This window comes from Pleurodeles waltl, chromosome 8 (genome assembly GCF_031143425.1).
Source record: "Pleurodeles waltl isolate 20211129_DDA chromosome 8, aPleWal1.hap1.20221129, whole genome shotgun sequence".
Taxonomy (NCBI): domain Eukaryota; kingdom Metazoa; phylum Chordata; class Amphibia; order Caudata; family Salamandridae; genus Pleurodeles; species Pleurodeles waltl.
Window position 1 is genome coordinate 1,432,049,959 of NC_090447.1, and position 13,979 is coordinate 1,432,063,937.

The following is a 13,979-nucleotide window of genomic DNA, read 5'->3' on the forward strand; positions in this document are numbered from 1 at the left end:
AGCCTGAGCCTTTGAGGCTCACTGCTAGGTGTAACAGTTCCTGTAGGGGGGAGGTGTAAAGCACCTCCACCCAGAGCAGGCTTTGTTTCTGTCCTCAGAGAGCACAAAGGCCCTCACCACATGGGGTCAGAAACTCGGCTCTCAGCAGCAGGTTGGCACAGACCAGTCAGTCCTGCACTGAACAATTGGGTAAAATACAGGGGGCATCTCTAAGATGCCCTCTGTGTGCATTTTTTAATAAATCCAACACTGGCATCAGTGTGGGTTTATTATTCTGAGAAGTTTGATACCAAACTTCCCAGTATTTAGAGTAGCCATTATGGAGCTGTGGCGTTCGTTTTTTTACAAACTCCCAGACCATATACTTAATATGGCCACACTGTACTTACAATGTCTAAGAATAGACTTAGACATTGTAGGGGCATATTGCTCAAGCAGCTATGCCCTCACCTGTGGTATAGTGCACCCTGCCTTAGGGCTGTGAGGCCTGCTAGAGGGGTGACTTACCTATGCCACAGGCAGCATTTTGTGTGCATGGCATCCTGAGGGGGATGCCTTGTCGACTTTGCCTTTTTCTCCCCACCAACACACACAATCTGCAATGGCAGTGTGCATGTGTTAGGTGAGGGGTCCCTTAGGGTGGCACAACATATGCTGCAGCCCTTAGGGACCTTCCCTGGTCACAGGGCCCTTGGTACCACTGGTACCTTTTACAAGGGACTTATCTGTGTGCCAGGGGTGTGCCAATTGTGGAAACAATGGTACATTTTAGGTGAAAGAACACTGGTGCTGGGGCCTGGTTAGCAGGGTCCCAGCACACTTCTCAGTCAAGTCAGCATCAGTATCAGGCAAAAAGTGGGGGGTAACTGCAACAGGGAGCCATTTTCTTACAACACCCAATTCAAAAATGCAATTTATCTGAAGGTAATTTTTGGATGTATTTGTGTAGTCACCTATTGACCAAATGGGATCAGCAAATGCAAAGTCGCAGACCCCACCACTGTTCCATCAATGTAGGAAGCTGGCTGCTATATAGTGCACTAGAATGAAGTACACTGTGCAGATAGTCCAGTGGATCCCCAAATGGTATTTGTAGGAAGTTGGCTCTGTATATACTATCTCCAAGTGAGAGATAGTGTGCATAGAGTCCCAGGGTTCCCCTTTGAGGTAAGATAGTGGCAAAATTTGATAATTCTACTGCTCTATTTTGTGGTAGTGTGGTCAAGCAGTTGGCTTATCAGAGGGTAGTGTTAAGCATTTGTTGTACACACACAGGCAATAAATAAGGAACACACACTCAATGACTTACTCCAGGCCAATAGTTTTTATACAGAAAAATATATTTTCTTAGTTTATTTTTTACAACCACAAGAGTCAAGATTTGAAGTAAATACATAAAATACAAGGTACTCCACACAGCTAAGTAAGGAACTTTGAATTTAAGCAGTAACATACACAGTTGTAGTTAAAATGGCAATAAGCTATTTTAAAAGTGGACACTGTGCAAAAATCATGAGTATTGGTTAGTTTTTCAGGTAAGTAAGGCACTTACAAGTTCAAGTTCTTGGGCATAGGCAGCCCACCGCTGGGGGTTCAAGGCAACCCCAAAGTCACTGCACCAGCAACACAGGGCCAGTCAGGTGCAGAGGTCAATTGAGGGCCCAAAACACATAGGTGCCTATGAAGAACAGGGGTGCTCTGATTCCAGGCTGCCAACAGGTAAGTACCTGCGTCTTCAGAGGGAAGACTGGGGGGGGGTTTGTAGAGCACTGGGGTGGGGTGGGGGGGGGGGGTGGGGGGGGGGGGGAGTAGGCACACAAAACACACCCTCAGCGGCACAGGGGCAGCCGGGTGCAGCAGTGTGCAAAACAGGCTTTGGGTTGTCAATAGGAATCAATGGAGGGACCCAGGGTCACTTTAGCGGTGCAGGCAGGGCACAGGGGGGCATCCCAGGATTCAGAAAAACCATCACATAGCTGGAGAACTAGTAGTGACCAGCATCCAGCACATGCATTTAAAATGGCTTACCTGTGCACTTAATATGTCTCAGAATCGAAAGACATAGCAGGGGCATATCTGCTCATGCATATATGCACTCACATGTAATATAATGCACCCTGCATTAGGGCTGTAAGGCCTGCTAGAGGGGTGACTTGCATATATTGCAACTGGGCTAGGCAGAGGGTCGTCCGATGGTCACTCCTGCACTGGAGTTCGGTTCCTTTTGGTCCTGGGGGCTGCGGGTGCAGTGCTTTGTCCAGGTGTCAGGTTCTTTGTTCCAGGCAGTCGCGGTCAGGGGGAGCCTCTGGATCCTCTCTGCATGCATCGCTGTGAGGGTGCAGGCAGGTCGTCTCAGGTTACTCACGGAGTTGCAGCTGGGGGAGTCGGGTGCAGTGTGAAGTCTCACGCTTCCGGCGGGAAAAGTGAGTTCTTTGAAAGTTGCGAAAAAGTTGCAAAGTTGTTGCTGTTTTTGAACAGTGACGCTGTTCTCTGGAGTTTCTTGGTCCTTTGCTTCCGGGCAGTCCTCTGAGGCTTTAGAGGTTGCTGGTCCCTGTCGGATGCGTCGCTTTGCAGGTTCTTTGAGTCTGGAGACAGGCCGGTAGGTAGAAACATCTCAGTGGCAGGCTGGCACTGACCAGTTAGTCCTGCACTGAAGGATTGGGTAAAATACAGGGGGCATCTTCTAAGATGCCCTCTGTGTGCATTTTGTAATACATCCAACACTGGCATCAGTGTGGGTTTATTATTCTGAGAAGTTTGATACCAAACTTCTCAGTATTCAGTGTAGCCATTATGGAGCTGTGGAGTTCCTTTTGACAAACTCCCAGACCATATACCGAATATGGCCACACTGTATTTACAATGTCTAAGAACAGACTTAGACACTGTTGGTGCATATTTCTCATGCACCTATGCCCTCACCTGTGGTGTAGTGCACCCTGCCTTAGGGCTGTAAGGCCTGCTAGAGGGGTGACTTACCTATGCCACAGGCAGTATTTTGTAGGCATGGCATCCTGGGGGAGATGCCATGTCGACTTTGCCTTTTTCTCCTCACCAACACACACAATCTACAATGGAAGTGTGCATTTGTTAGGTGAGGGGTCTCTTAGGGTGGCAAAACATATGCTGCAGCCCTTAGGGACCTTCCTTGGTCACAGGGCCCTTGATATCACTGGTACCTTTTACAAGGGACTTATCTGTGTGCCAGAGCTGTGCCAATTGTGGAGGTGCTTGGGCCTGGTGAGCAGGGTCCCAGCACACTTCTCAGTCAATTAAGCATCAATATCAGGCAAAAAGTGGGGGGTAACTGCAACAGGGAGCCATTTTCCTCAGTATTGCAAAGGCAAATGTAGATAGGACTAATGCTTTATCTGTGGTAGTGTGGGTGAGCAGTAGGCCTTCTCAAAGGGTAGTCCTAAACATTTGTTGTACTCACAGAAGCAATAAATGAGACACATTGTCAATTAATAAATCTGAGACCAATTTAGAAAAATTATTATTTTTGTATATGTTTCAAACCCAAGAACTTTGCAATCCGCTTAGTAGAGTTAAGCACAAAATTCCTACAGAGGAAAACAATATTCAGCAAACACAGGCTTAACAACGACTTACAAAGCTAATCTCAGGGAGTTAAAATAAGTACTGGGCACTGATCAGAACCACACTAACAGGTCGGGTGCAGAAATGCAGTAAGTTGTAAGGTGCCCAATGCTTTCCTCTGGGAGTTGGGTCCTCGTGAAGGCAGGCTGCAGGCTGCAGGCCCTGGCTAGGAAACCAGTCAGGGACAACAAGCAGGATGGTAGTAGACTTGGGGTGCTCGAGATGTAGGTGCACCGTTGGTCCTCTTCTCCTGTGCCGAGGGGTGATGGAAGTAGGCGTGTACTTAGGTGTCTGATTTTCAAGTCTGTGAGCACTCGCAGTCAGGGGGTCCTGTAAGTTAAGTCTGCCGGTGTCGTGGGGTAGTCCGTCAGGGATGGACTGGATTTGCTAGGACCCGGGGGATGTCGTGGGCACAGATGACTCACCTCAGCAGGGATCAGCGGTCATGGTGAAGTGGTTGCTGAGCCTGTCGGATTTCTCTCTCACTACAGGCCAGGGGTAGAGGGGGCCTGCGTGCAGAGGCTGCAGGTGTCTCGGTAGAGGCCAAGATGGGTGATAACAGTCTGGACTCAGTCTCTGGGCAGCTGGGGACCCACCTTGGTACCATTGGTTGGCTTCACCTCGGATTGTGGATGCCAGGTGTAGTGTTCACTCTGGTGTCAGGTTTCCGGAGTCCAGCAGCTGCAAAGTATTTTCTATGGAGTTTTCTTTTTGCATTGGTAGTCCTCTGTCCACAGGAAACTCGGGTCCTTATTAAAGGTGGACAAGTCAGCTTTTTTTGGGGAGGATTCTTTGAGGTCAGCAGGGAGGCCAGAGGGGCTGGGTCCAGGTCAGCTGCTGCTCCTTCCAATCTTGTGCGGTGCAACTCTTCTTTGTCCAGGTCTTCTTAGGTTGTCTGCATTTGAGTTCTAGGTTTCAACGGTACCATCTAAATACTCAACTTAGGGGCATTACAGGGAGTGCCAGGCGGTAGCCAATGGGCTACCCACCTTCAGGGTGACTTCATCCTTTGGCAAGTGGGCATAACCCTAGTGGCATAATTGTTTCTAAGTAAGATGGAGAATTTTGAAATGAGGGGTCCACTTTAGCTCATCTACCTTAGGGGTGGGACTGGCATGAAGAGGGCACTCCTCCTAATTTAATTAATATTTCAGCCTGTGCTGCCAACAAAATTAGAGTCAGTACAGGGGGGATTGTTCATCTCCGACATCTGAAGAGACCTGAGTAGCATTTGAAAGACGCCAAGGCCATTGAAGCTCCCCACCGTGGAATGTCCATGCTGCCTGGGAGAGAAGGGCACACCTCTACCCAGTACAAGGTTTTGACTCAGGCCCTCAAGAGCACTGACTCTCACCTTAGGGGTCCAGAAACACGTCTATTGTGGCTGAACTGGCCAGGACCAGTCAGTCAACAAACCAGTAGTTGGTAGGTTTTCAGGGGCACCTGCATTTATAATAATTCCATAACTCGGGTCAGCGAGGGGTTATTATTCTGAGATGTTAGATAACAAACATCCCAGGATTCAGAAAAAAACATCAACTTAGCTGGAGAAGTAGTAGTGACCAGCATCCAGCACATGCACTTAAAATGGCTTACCTGTGCACTTTATATGTCTCAGAATCGACAGACATAGCAGGGGCATATCTGCTCATGCATATATGCACTCACATGGAACATAATGCACCCTGCATTAGGGCTGTAAGGCCTGCTAGAGGGGTGAATTGCATATATTGCATGCAGTGTTAGGGGACATGGCACACAGGCTGTATGCCATGCTGTGTTTTCAATTTTGGGAGCACATTGCCATGGAGCCTCTAATGGCAGTCTGCATAAGGTTGGTGCTGGGTACCTCAGAGTGGCACACGTGGTGCTGCAGCTCTGAGGGGTGCTCTTCAGTACCCATGCCCTAAGTACCATTTTACTAGGGACTTATAGGGTGCTGAAGGGCCTGATCACTTGACAAAGTGTCTTGTTTTAGGGAAGGAACACTGGCACCTAATTAGCAGGAACCCAGTGCACAGTTTGGTCGAAGTTGTTTCTAAAAAACAGGCAAAAGGTGTGTGTGTGTGTGTGTGTGTGTGTGTGTGTGGGGGGGGGGGAGAGGGAGGGGTGAGGGGAGGCTTAAGGGTACTGCAACCAGAACCCAGCTCCCAACACAGATTCCTAAAGGTAGTTTCGGATCCATATCTGGTGATATGGAATTAAAGAACTGGCAGCTGCGGGACACAACCTATTGGTAAGAATACGTGCTACTCAAACATTTCCAGATACAATCTGACACCTGGGCAATATTTACAGAAGTGAGGAATCTGCGGTTAGAAGTCTCTATCCCAATAAATGCTTTTCAAAATGGACCTTCCTTCGAATTAAAAAGGTCAAGAAACTCCTACAAAGGCAGGGACAAAAGGTTACATCAAATCCATCACTGGTATTAAGAATCTCATGGGCAGGACTGGAACAAGTAGGATCTAAAGAGATATATCAAACATAGTGCAGAACTAAGTGTCTTTAATCCCGCTATAGCTTTGCCATCAGTAAATACAGCAAGGTCTAACCAGTCTGCTGAAACAAGAATGGAATGTTATTGTTAAACTTTTTTTAAGCTACTTCTTATAGGGTTTTCAGAACACTGCTAAGAGAGGGTTAACATTCCAGCTGAAGGCATCTATTAAGAACGTGTCAGGAGGACTTGTCCTCTTAATTCTTATAAGCATGCAGATAGTCCTTAAATAGGTACTTTCTTACCATATACAAATGTGGTTTCCTTTTCTTCTCAGCCATGTAAAATACTTTTTCTTCCTCCCCTTTTGAAATTCTATATTCTTCTTGTGGTCTATAAAATAAGTGAGCACCAAATTGTGAAATCCAATTTAGTTTCAAAGGAAATCACACAAATCAATTCCACTGCATTGTATCTGGATTAAAACATTGCCAATAAAACACTTCGCACACTAATAGGGAACACTTAATGAATGACCATATCGTACGGAAGGTGATGTTGAACAAGTTACTTACTTCGGTAACGCATTCTCTGGTAGAGACAATAGCTGCAGATGCCTTACCTTTGAATTTCCCAGGCGTCAGACTGGATCCATAAGATTTTTTGAGTGAGCAGTACCCATGCGCACCGTCGGGTCACTTCGCTCGGTTCTGCGCAGTGGTGCTGGAAGTGACATCGCTTTCACCTATATTCATGCCACCCAGGTGTGCAGACGTCGTTACTTTTCACGCCAGAAGTGCAAAGCCATGAAGTGAACTGATAAATGTGTATCCAAACAAGGGCCCTGAAAGGGAGCAAACTTAGCGCTATAAATCTGTCAGCAGTGCTGGGGGGATGGGCGATTCTGTAAGGAATCTGCAGTGTGAGAAAAGGTCTCTTTTGTCATGGTAAGCCCCCACTTTTTGCCTGGTATTTGATGTATTCTCAAAGTTGTTGGTGCTCAGGGTCCCTGGGCCAGATCTCTTTCCCTAAAACTGTTGAGATGCATTGGAACATTTGGCAACACTGTCATTATAAGTCCCTGGTAAAAGGTACTTAGGTACCCAGGGCATGGGGTACTAAGGGTAGGCCCCTGATGGCAGCAGCACAGATTGTGCCACCCTCTAGAGCCATGCACCCAGAAGCACCCAGCACTGCAGTTGCAGGCTGAGTGTTCTGATGCAATGCTAAAAAAGCAAACTTGACATGGCACACAACCTGTGTGCCCTGTCCACTACACACTGCATTCACTATAGGTAAGTCACTTCTCTAGCAGACCTCTCAGCCCCAAGGCAGGGTGCACTATATTGTATGTGTATGTGTGGGCATAGATGCATGAGCAATATGTCCCTACTGTGTCCTTGCCAAACCTGGGACATAGTAAGTGAGCAGAGCAGCAATTGTAAATGCATGTGCTGGACACTGGTCAGTATGAGCTTCACAGCTACATGATGGCTACAGTTCAACTCTGGGTTGTTTGATATCAAACAACTCAGAATGATAAATCCAAACTAATACAAGTACTGGATTTATTACTAAATGTACCCAGGGGTCACCCTAGAAAAAGGTGCCCCATGAAAAAGCTAACTACCCTGGCATGGTTGCTGGATGGTCACAACCAGCTTGCCACCACCAGACAAGATTTTGGAAGCCTGAATTGAGAGATCTTGCTCTCTGGGTCCAAGTACAAATCCCTTTCTGGGTGGAGGTGCAAACACTCCCTCCCTCAGGAATGCATACTGCCCTGCTAGCGAGCTTCAAAGGGCCTACAGCCCTCGAAACTCGACCTCCAAGCCTGCTGCTAACAGTAGATGGCCACCCCCATTGCAAACCACCACTTTTGGCAGGAGCAACAAAGGGAAACCACACAAAGGAAAGGAGGAGAGGTCAGCCCCAGCCTGTGTCACCACTAAAGTGTTTCATGCTAGGTGACCTCTCCATTTCATTTTCCTCCATCTTGCATGGAAGGAAAATAGCCAATCGGGTGTAGGGAAGTGACCTCTGCCCACTGACAGTGTAGGAAATTGGTTCTGTATATACTATATCAAAGTGAGAGCTAGTGTGCACAGAGTCCAAGAGTTCCCTTTAGAGGTTTATAGTGGCAAAATTAGATAATACTAATGCTATATTTTGTGGTAGTGTGGTCGAGCAGTAGGCTTATCAGAGGGTAGTGTTAAGCATTTGTTGTACACACAGGCAATAAATGAGGAACACACACTGAAAGACTTACTCCAGGCCAATAGGTTTTTCTATAGAAAAATATATTTTCTTAATTTATTTTAGAACCACATATTCAAGATTTCATGTAAGTACATAAAATGCAAGGTACTTCACACAGGTAAGTATAGGACTGATTTAAAACAGTAGTACACACAGTTGTAGTTAAAATGGCAATACGCTATTTTAAAAGTGGACACAGTGCAAAAATCAACAGTTCCTGGGGGAGGTAAGTTTGGTTAGTTTTCTCAGGTAAGTAAAGCACAGTCAGTCTCTTGGACATAGGCAGCCCACCGTTGGGGGTTCAAGGCAACCCCAAAGCCACCGCACCAGCAACACAGGACCGGCCCAAAACACAGAGGTGCCTATGAAGAACAGGGGTGCTCCGGTTCCAGTCTCCTAGCAGGTAAGTACCAGCAAACCAGGGGGGGTTTGCAGAGTACTGGAGGGGGGGGGGGGGGGGGGGGGAGGGGACACACAAAACACCCTCAGCAGCACAGGGGTGGCCGGGTGCAGTGTGCAAAGTAGGCTTCGGGTTTGCGCCAGAAGGCAATGGAGGGACCCAAGGGTCACTCTGGCGATGCAGGCAGGGCACAGGTGGGGTTCTCGGGCCAGCCACCAACTGGGCTAGGATGAGGGCCACTTGCTGGTTACTCCTGCACTGGTAGGTGGTTGCTCTCGGTGCTGGGGGCTGCAGGTGCAGTGCTTGGCACAGGCATCAGGTTCCTTTGTTACCAAGCAGTCACAGGGAGCCTCTGGATCCTCTAAGCAGGTGTCGCTGTGGGGGTGCAGGGAGGTCGACTCAGGGTGTCCATGTAGTTGGAGTCGCCTGGGAGTCCTCTCCGCGGTGTTCGTTGTCCTGGACTCGAGCCAGGGGCATCAGGTGCAGAGTGTGAAGACTCATGCTTCTGGCGGGAAGTGAGAGTCTCTTTAAAGTTGTTTCAAAGTTGCAAGTTTGTTGCTGTTTCTGAACAGTGCCGCTGTTCTCGGGAGGTTCTTGGTCCTTTGGGTGCAGGGCAGTCCTCAGAGGTTGCTGGTTCCACTGGATGTGTCACTGTGCAGGTTCTTTGAGTCTGGAGACAGGCCGGTAGGGCTGGGGCCAAGTCAGTTGTCGTCTCTGAGGGGCTTTAAGGTCAGCAGTACTACTTCTTGCTGTATGTTGCAGGAATCTGATTTCCTGGGTTCGGGGATGCCCCTAAATACTGAATTTAGGGGTGTGTTTAGATCTGGGAGGCAGTAGCCAATGGCTACTGTCCTTGTGGGTGGCTACACCCTCCTTGTGCCTCCTCCCTGAGGGAAGGGGGACACATACCTATTCCTATTGGGGAATCCTACAAAACTAAGATGGAGGATTTCTAAAAGAAGGGGTCACCTCAGCTCAGGGCACCTTTGGGGCTGTCCTGACTGGTAGGTGGTGACTCCTTGTTTTTCTCATTATCTCCTCCAGCCTTGCCGCCAAAAGTGGGGCCTGTGTCCAGGGGGCGGGCATCTCCACTAACTGGAGTGCCCTGGGGCATTGTAACACGAAGCCGGAGCTTTTGAGGCTCACTGCTAGGTGTTAAAGTTCCTGCAGGGGGGTGATGTGAAGCACCTCCACCCAGTGCAGGCTTTGTTTCTGGCCTAAGAGAGCACAAAGGCTCTCACCCCAGGGGGTCAGACACTCATTTCAATGGCAGGCTGGCACAGACCAGTCAGCCCTGCACTGAAGGATTGGGTAAAATACAAGTGGCATCTCTAAGATGCCCTCTGTGTGCATTGTTTAATAAATCCAGCACTGGCATCAGTGTGGTTTTATTATTCTGAGAAGTTTGATATCAAACTTTCTAGTATTCAGTGTAGCCATTATGGAGCTGTGGAGTTCGTGTTTGACAGACTCCCAGACCATATACTGTTATGGCTACCCTGCACTTACAATGTCTAAGAATGGACTTAGACACTGTAGGGGCATAGTGCTCATGCAGCTATGCCCTCACCTGTGGTATAGTGCACCCTGCCTTAGGGCTGTAAGGCTTGCTAGAGGGTTGACCTACCTATGCCACAGGCAGTGGGTTGTGGGCATGGCACCCTGAGGGGGGATGCCATGTCGACTTTGCCTTTTTCTCCCCACCAACACACACAATCTGCAATGGCAGTGTGCGTGTATTGGGTGAGGGGTCCCCGGGGTGGCATAATACATGCTGCAGCCCTTAGAGACCTTCCCTGTCCACAAAGACCTTGGTACTAGGGGTACCTTTTACAAGGGACTTATCTGTGTGCCAGGGGTGTGACAATTGTGGAAACAATGGTACTTTTTTAGTGAAAGAACACTGGTGCTGGGGCCTGGTTAGCAGAATCCCAGCACACTTGCAATCATAACTGGCATCAACAAAAGGCAAAAAGTTAGGGGGTAACCATACCAAAGAAGCATTTCCTTACAAGGGGCATATCTCCTCATGCAGATATGCCCTTACATATAATATACTGCACCCTGCCTTAGGGCTATAAGGCCTGGTGGAGGGGTGACTTACATATATTGCATGCAGTGTAAGGGGACATGGCACACAGGCTGTGTGCCATTTCGTGTTTTCACTTTTGTCTGCACCAAAACATGCAGCCTGCAATGGCAGCCTGTTATGTGCTTGGTGATGGGTCCCTTAGGGTGGCACAATTCGTGCTGCAGCCCCTCTTTAGTACCTCAGGCCCTAGGTACCAGGGATACCATTTACAAGGGACTTACAGAGAGTGCTAAAGGTTATGCCAATTGGGGAAACAGATGTGCAGTTTTGAGGAAAAAGACCTGGCACTGGGGACCTGGATAGCAGAAATACAGTGCACTTTCAGTCGAAATTACATCAGATACCAGGCACAAAGTGGGGGGTAACCATGTCAAAAAGGGGCAATTTCCCAGAAGGGCCTTCCAGGCATGGGTCAGCATCTTGAACTAGCATCTCTTGTGAATCAGGAGCAAGTTTAGATCCATGAGTTAGGTTATGATGTGGGCCCTTCTGGTGAGGTGGAGTACGAGTCTTGCAGCTGAGTTCTGTATTGTCTGGAGTCTCTTCAGGAGGCGTGCTGAGGGTCATATACAGCGTGTTTCCGTAGTCCAGTCTGCTGGTGATGAGGGCCTGCTTGAGGGTACTTCTGCTGTCTGCTGGGAGCCACCTGAAGATACTGCGGAGCTTGCGAGGGGTGTGAAAGCTGGAGGATGAGAATGCGTCTGTAGGAAGCTGGCTCTGTATATACTATAGCAAAGTAAGGTATATTGTGAACAGAGTCCAGTGGATCCCTAAAGGCTTTACAGAGGCTAAAGCAGATCATACTAATGCTCTCTTCTGTGGTAGTGTGGTCGAGCAGTAAGGCTTGCCAGAAGGTAGTGCTAAGCATTTGTTGTACATATAGTCAAGAAATGAGGCACACACTCAATGACTAACTCCAGGCCAATGTTTATGCATCAAAAAATATACTTTGCTACTTTAGTTCTAGAACCAAAAGGATCCTTGTTGCAGGTAACTACAGTGTTAAGAATATATCACTTTCAATTATCAAATGCACTTTATTTAGAATGCACAGATAAAACAGTTTTCAGGTAAGTAATACTTTTCAATTTCAAAAGTAGACAGTGCAATTTTCATAGAAAGCAATACAGTCCTAGGGGAGGAAAAGTAACAACAGTTTGCAGGTTAAGTACTCAACATACGACCCCAGTCTTCGGGGGGTTAAGGTATCTACAGGGCAAAATTTAAAAAGACACCAAGGGTGCACCACCAGCAACGCAGGGCCAGCCGCAGAGATCAAAGTTGGTGTTGGGGGCCTTATGGAATACAGAGGCAGACAGGGGGCACTTAGAAACAGCTTGCAGGTAAGTACCTGCAACTTCAGGGCATAAACATGGGAGCTTTAGATCAGCACCGGGGGGGTTGTGGGGACAAATACAGCATATAAAACGCACACCCTCAGAGGCACACGGAAGGCCAGGTGCAGGGTCAAAACACAGCATCGGGTGCCCGGTGCTTTTCTATAAGGGAACCCCGGGGGTCACAAAGATGCTGCAGGTGTTGTCCAGGGAGTCGCCTGAAGAAAACCAAGCGATGGAGAGGTAAGTAGAGAGCCCACTGGACGTTGCTGGACTGTCAGTTAATTTCCCAAAAGCCAGGGGGATGCAGGTGCAGTGGTATCTTAAGGCATCTTGAAATCTTCACTGGAGCCGGTCGCAGTCAGGTGGGTCCTCAGGATTAAGGCTGCATGCGTTGTGGTGTTGGTCATGAGGGGTCAACCCAGAGTGGACTAGCGGTCCGAATCGCCTGGGGACCTTCTCTAGACCAGTGGGCCACCTGGACTCAGGCCGTGGGCGGTGGGTGCAGAGTGACAGGACTTGCGGATTCAGGAGGGTTTGGAGTCCTTTTTAGAGGTTTCTATGTGGACAGTGCCTCTGGGATTTGTAGAGGTCACTGGTCTTGCCGGGTGTGTCGCCTTTTTGTAGCAGGAGTCTTGAAGCTGCAGACAGGCCAATAGGGCTCGGGTCAGGTCAGTTGTCATCTGGAGTCTTCTCTGCTGGTTTGGATCTTCAGTCCTTCTTTAAGTTCACCAGGAATCTGAAGAGCAGGGTTCAGGGGTGCCCCTAAAGACTAGATTTAGGGGCGTTACAGAGGTCAGTAGCCAATGGCTACTGACGCTGAGGGTGGCTACATCCTTCCTGTGCCCACCCCCTTCAGGAGTGAGGAACATTCCTTAACCTATTGGCTAACACCCTCCACAAAAAGATCGAGAATTCTGCCAGGAGGGGTTCACCTCAGCTCTGGGCACCCTAGGATTGGCCCCAGCTGGGGTGGACTCTGCTCCTGGTTGCAGGAGGCTGGCTCAGTTTATGGTGTATACTATGGTGTAGCACCCTATACTGAGTCCAGGCAACCCTTACTGATAGTTAATAGGTGGCCAGATAGCAGAAGATCTCTAGGGCTGACTGCGGCGAGAAGCTAAAGCTTATTCACGAGGAATGTAAAGCACTTGCAATACCACAGTACTCAGACAATAACAGTCACAAGAAAGAATCACACAAGTGTTGCAAAAATAAAGGATACTTTATTACAGCACTAGGTCCAGGGAGACTCAACCCTCAGAAGGGAGTTCCAGGTGACCCTCAGCAGTGAGAAGAGTCTGAAGATGAGGATCCAGCCCCCATAGGCACCTCACAGGCAGCAGGCACAGGAGTCGCAGTGAGGCACCAAATATGCCCTTTAAGAATACAGGTGGCTTAGGGAGGCTACCCCTTCCAAGCAATGTAACACGTATTTCCAGGGGAGAGGATGTTACCTCCCTCTTCACTAGGAAATCCTTTCTTCTGCCTTACTCTGCCTGAGCTGGTCATGAAGCAGGAATGCAGAAAACTGTCTGAGGGGCGGCAGTAGAGCGGGCTGCCCGGAACACGCCGAAGACTAGTAGGAGCAATGTGGAGGAGGAGCCCCCAGAGTGCATGTAATCATATAACCAATACTGGCAACAGCACTGGGGTATGATTCCGACATGTTTTATACCAAACACGCCCAGGTTAGGAGTTACCATTATGTAGCTGGACACAGGTGGTGACCTGTGTCCAGTACACGGGGAAAATGGCTTCCCCACACTTAAGACGTCCAGTATAATGGAGCTGGAGTTAATAGGGGCACCTCTGCTCATGCAGGGATGCCATCATAACACAGGTACCTGC

The 13,979-nt window shown here is 48.6% G+C and overlaps 1 protein-coding gene across 1 annotated transcript in view; it reads right to left on the reverse strand.

Annotated features, from left to right (window-relative positions):
- BRWD1 (bromodomain and WD repeat domain containing 1) overlaps positions 1-13,979 on the reverse strand; it is a 1,722,898-nt gene that overhangs the window by 769,679 nt on the left and 939,240 nt on the right. Inside the window, exon 20 of the mRNA XM_069202575.1 lies at positions 6,346-6,433. Coding sequence (XP_069058676.1) covers positions 6,346-6,433 — 88 coding nt within the window. The remainder of the gene's footprint in view (positions 1-6,345; positions 6,434-13,979) is intronic.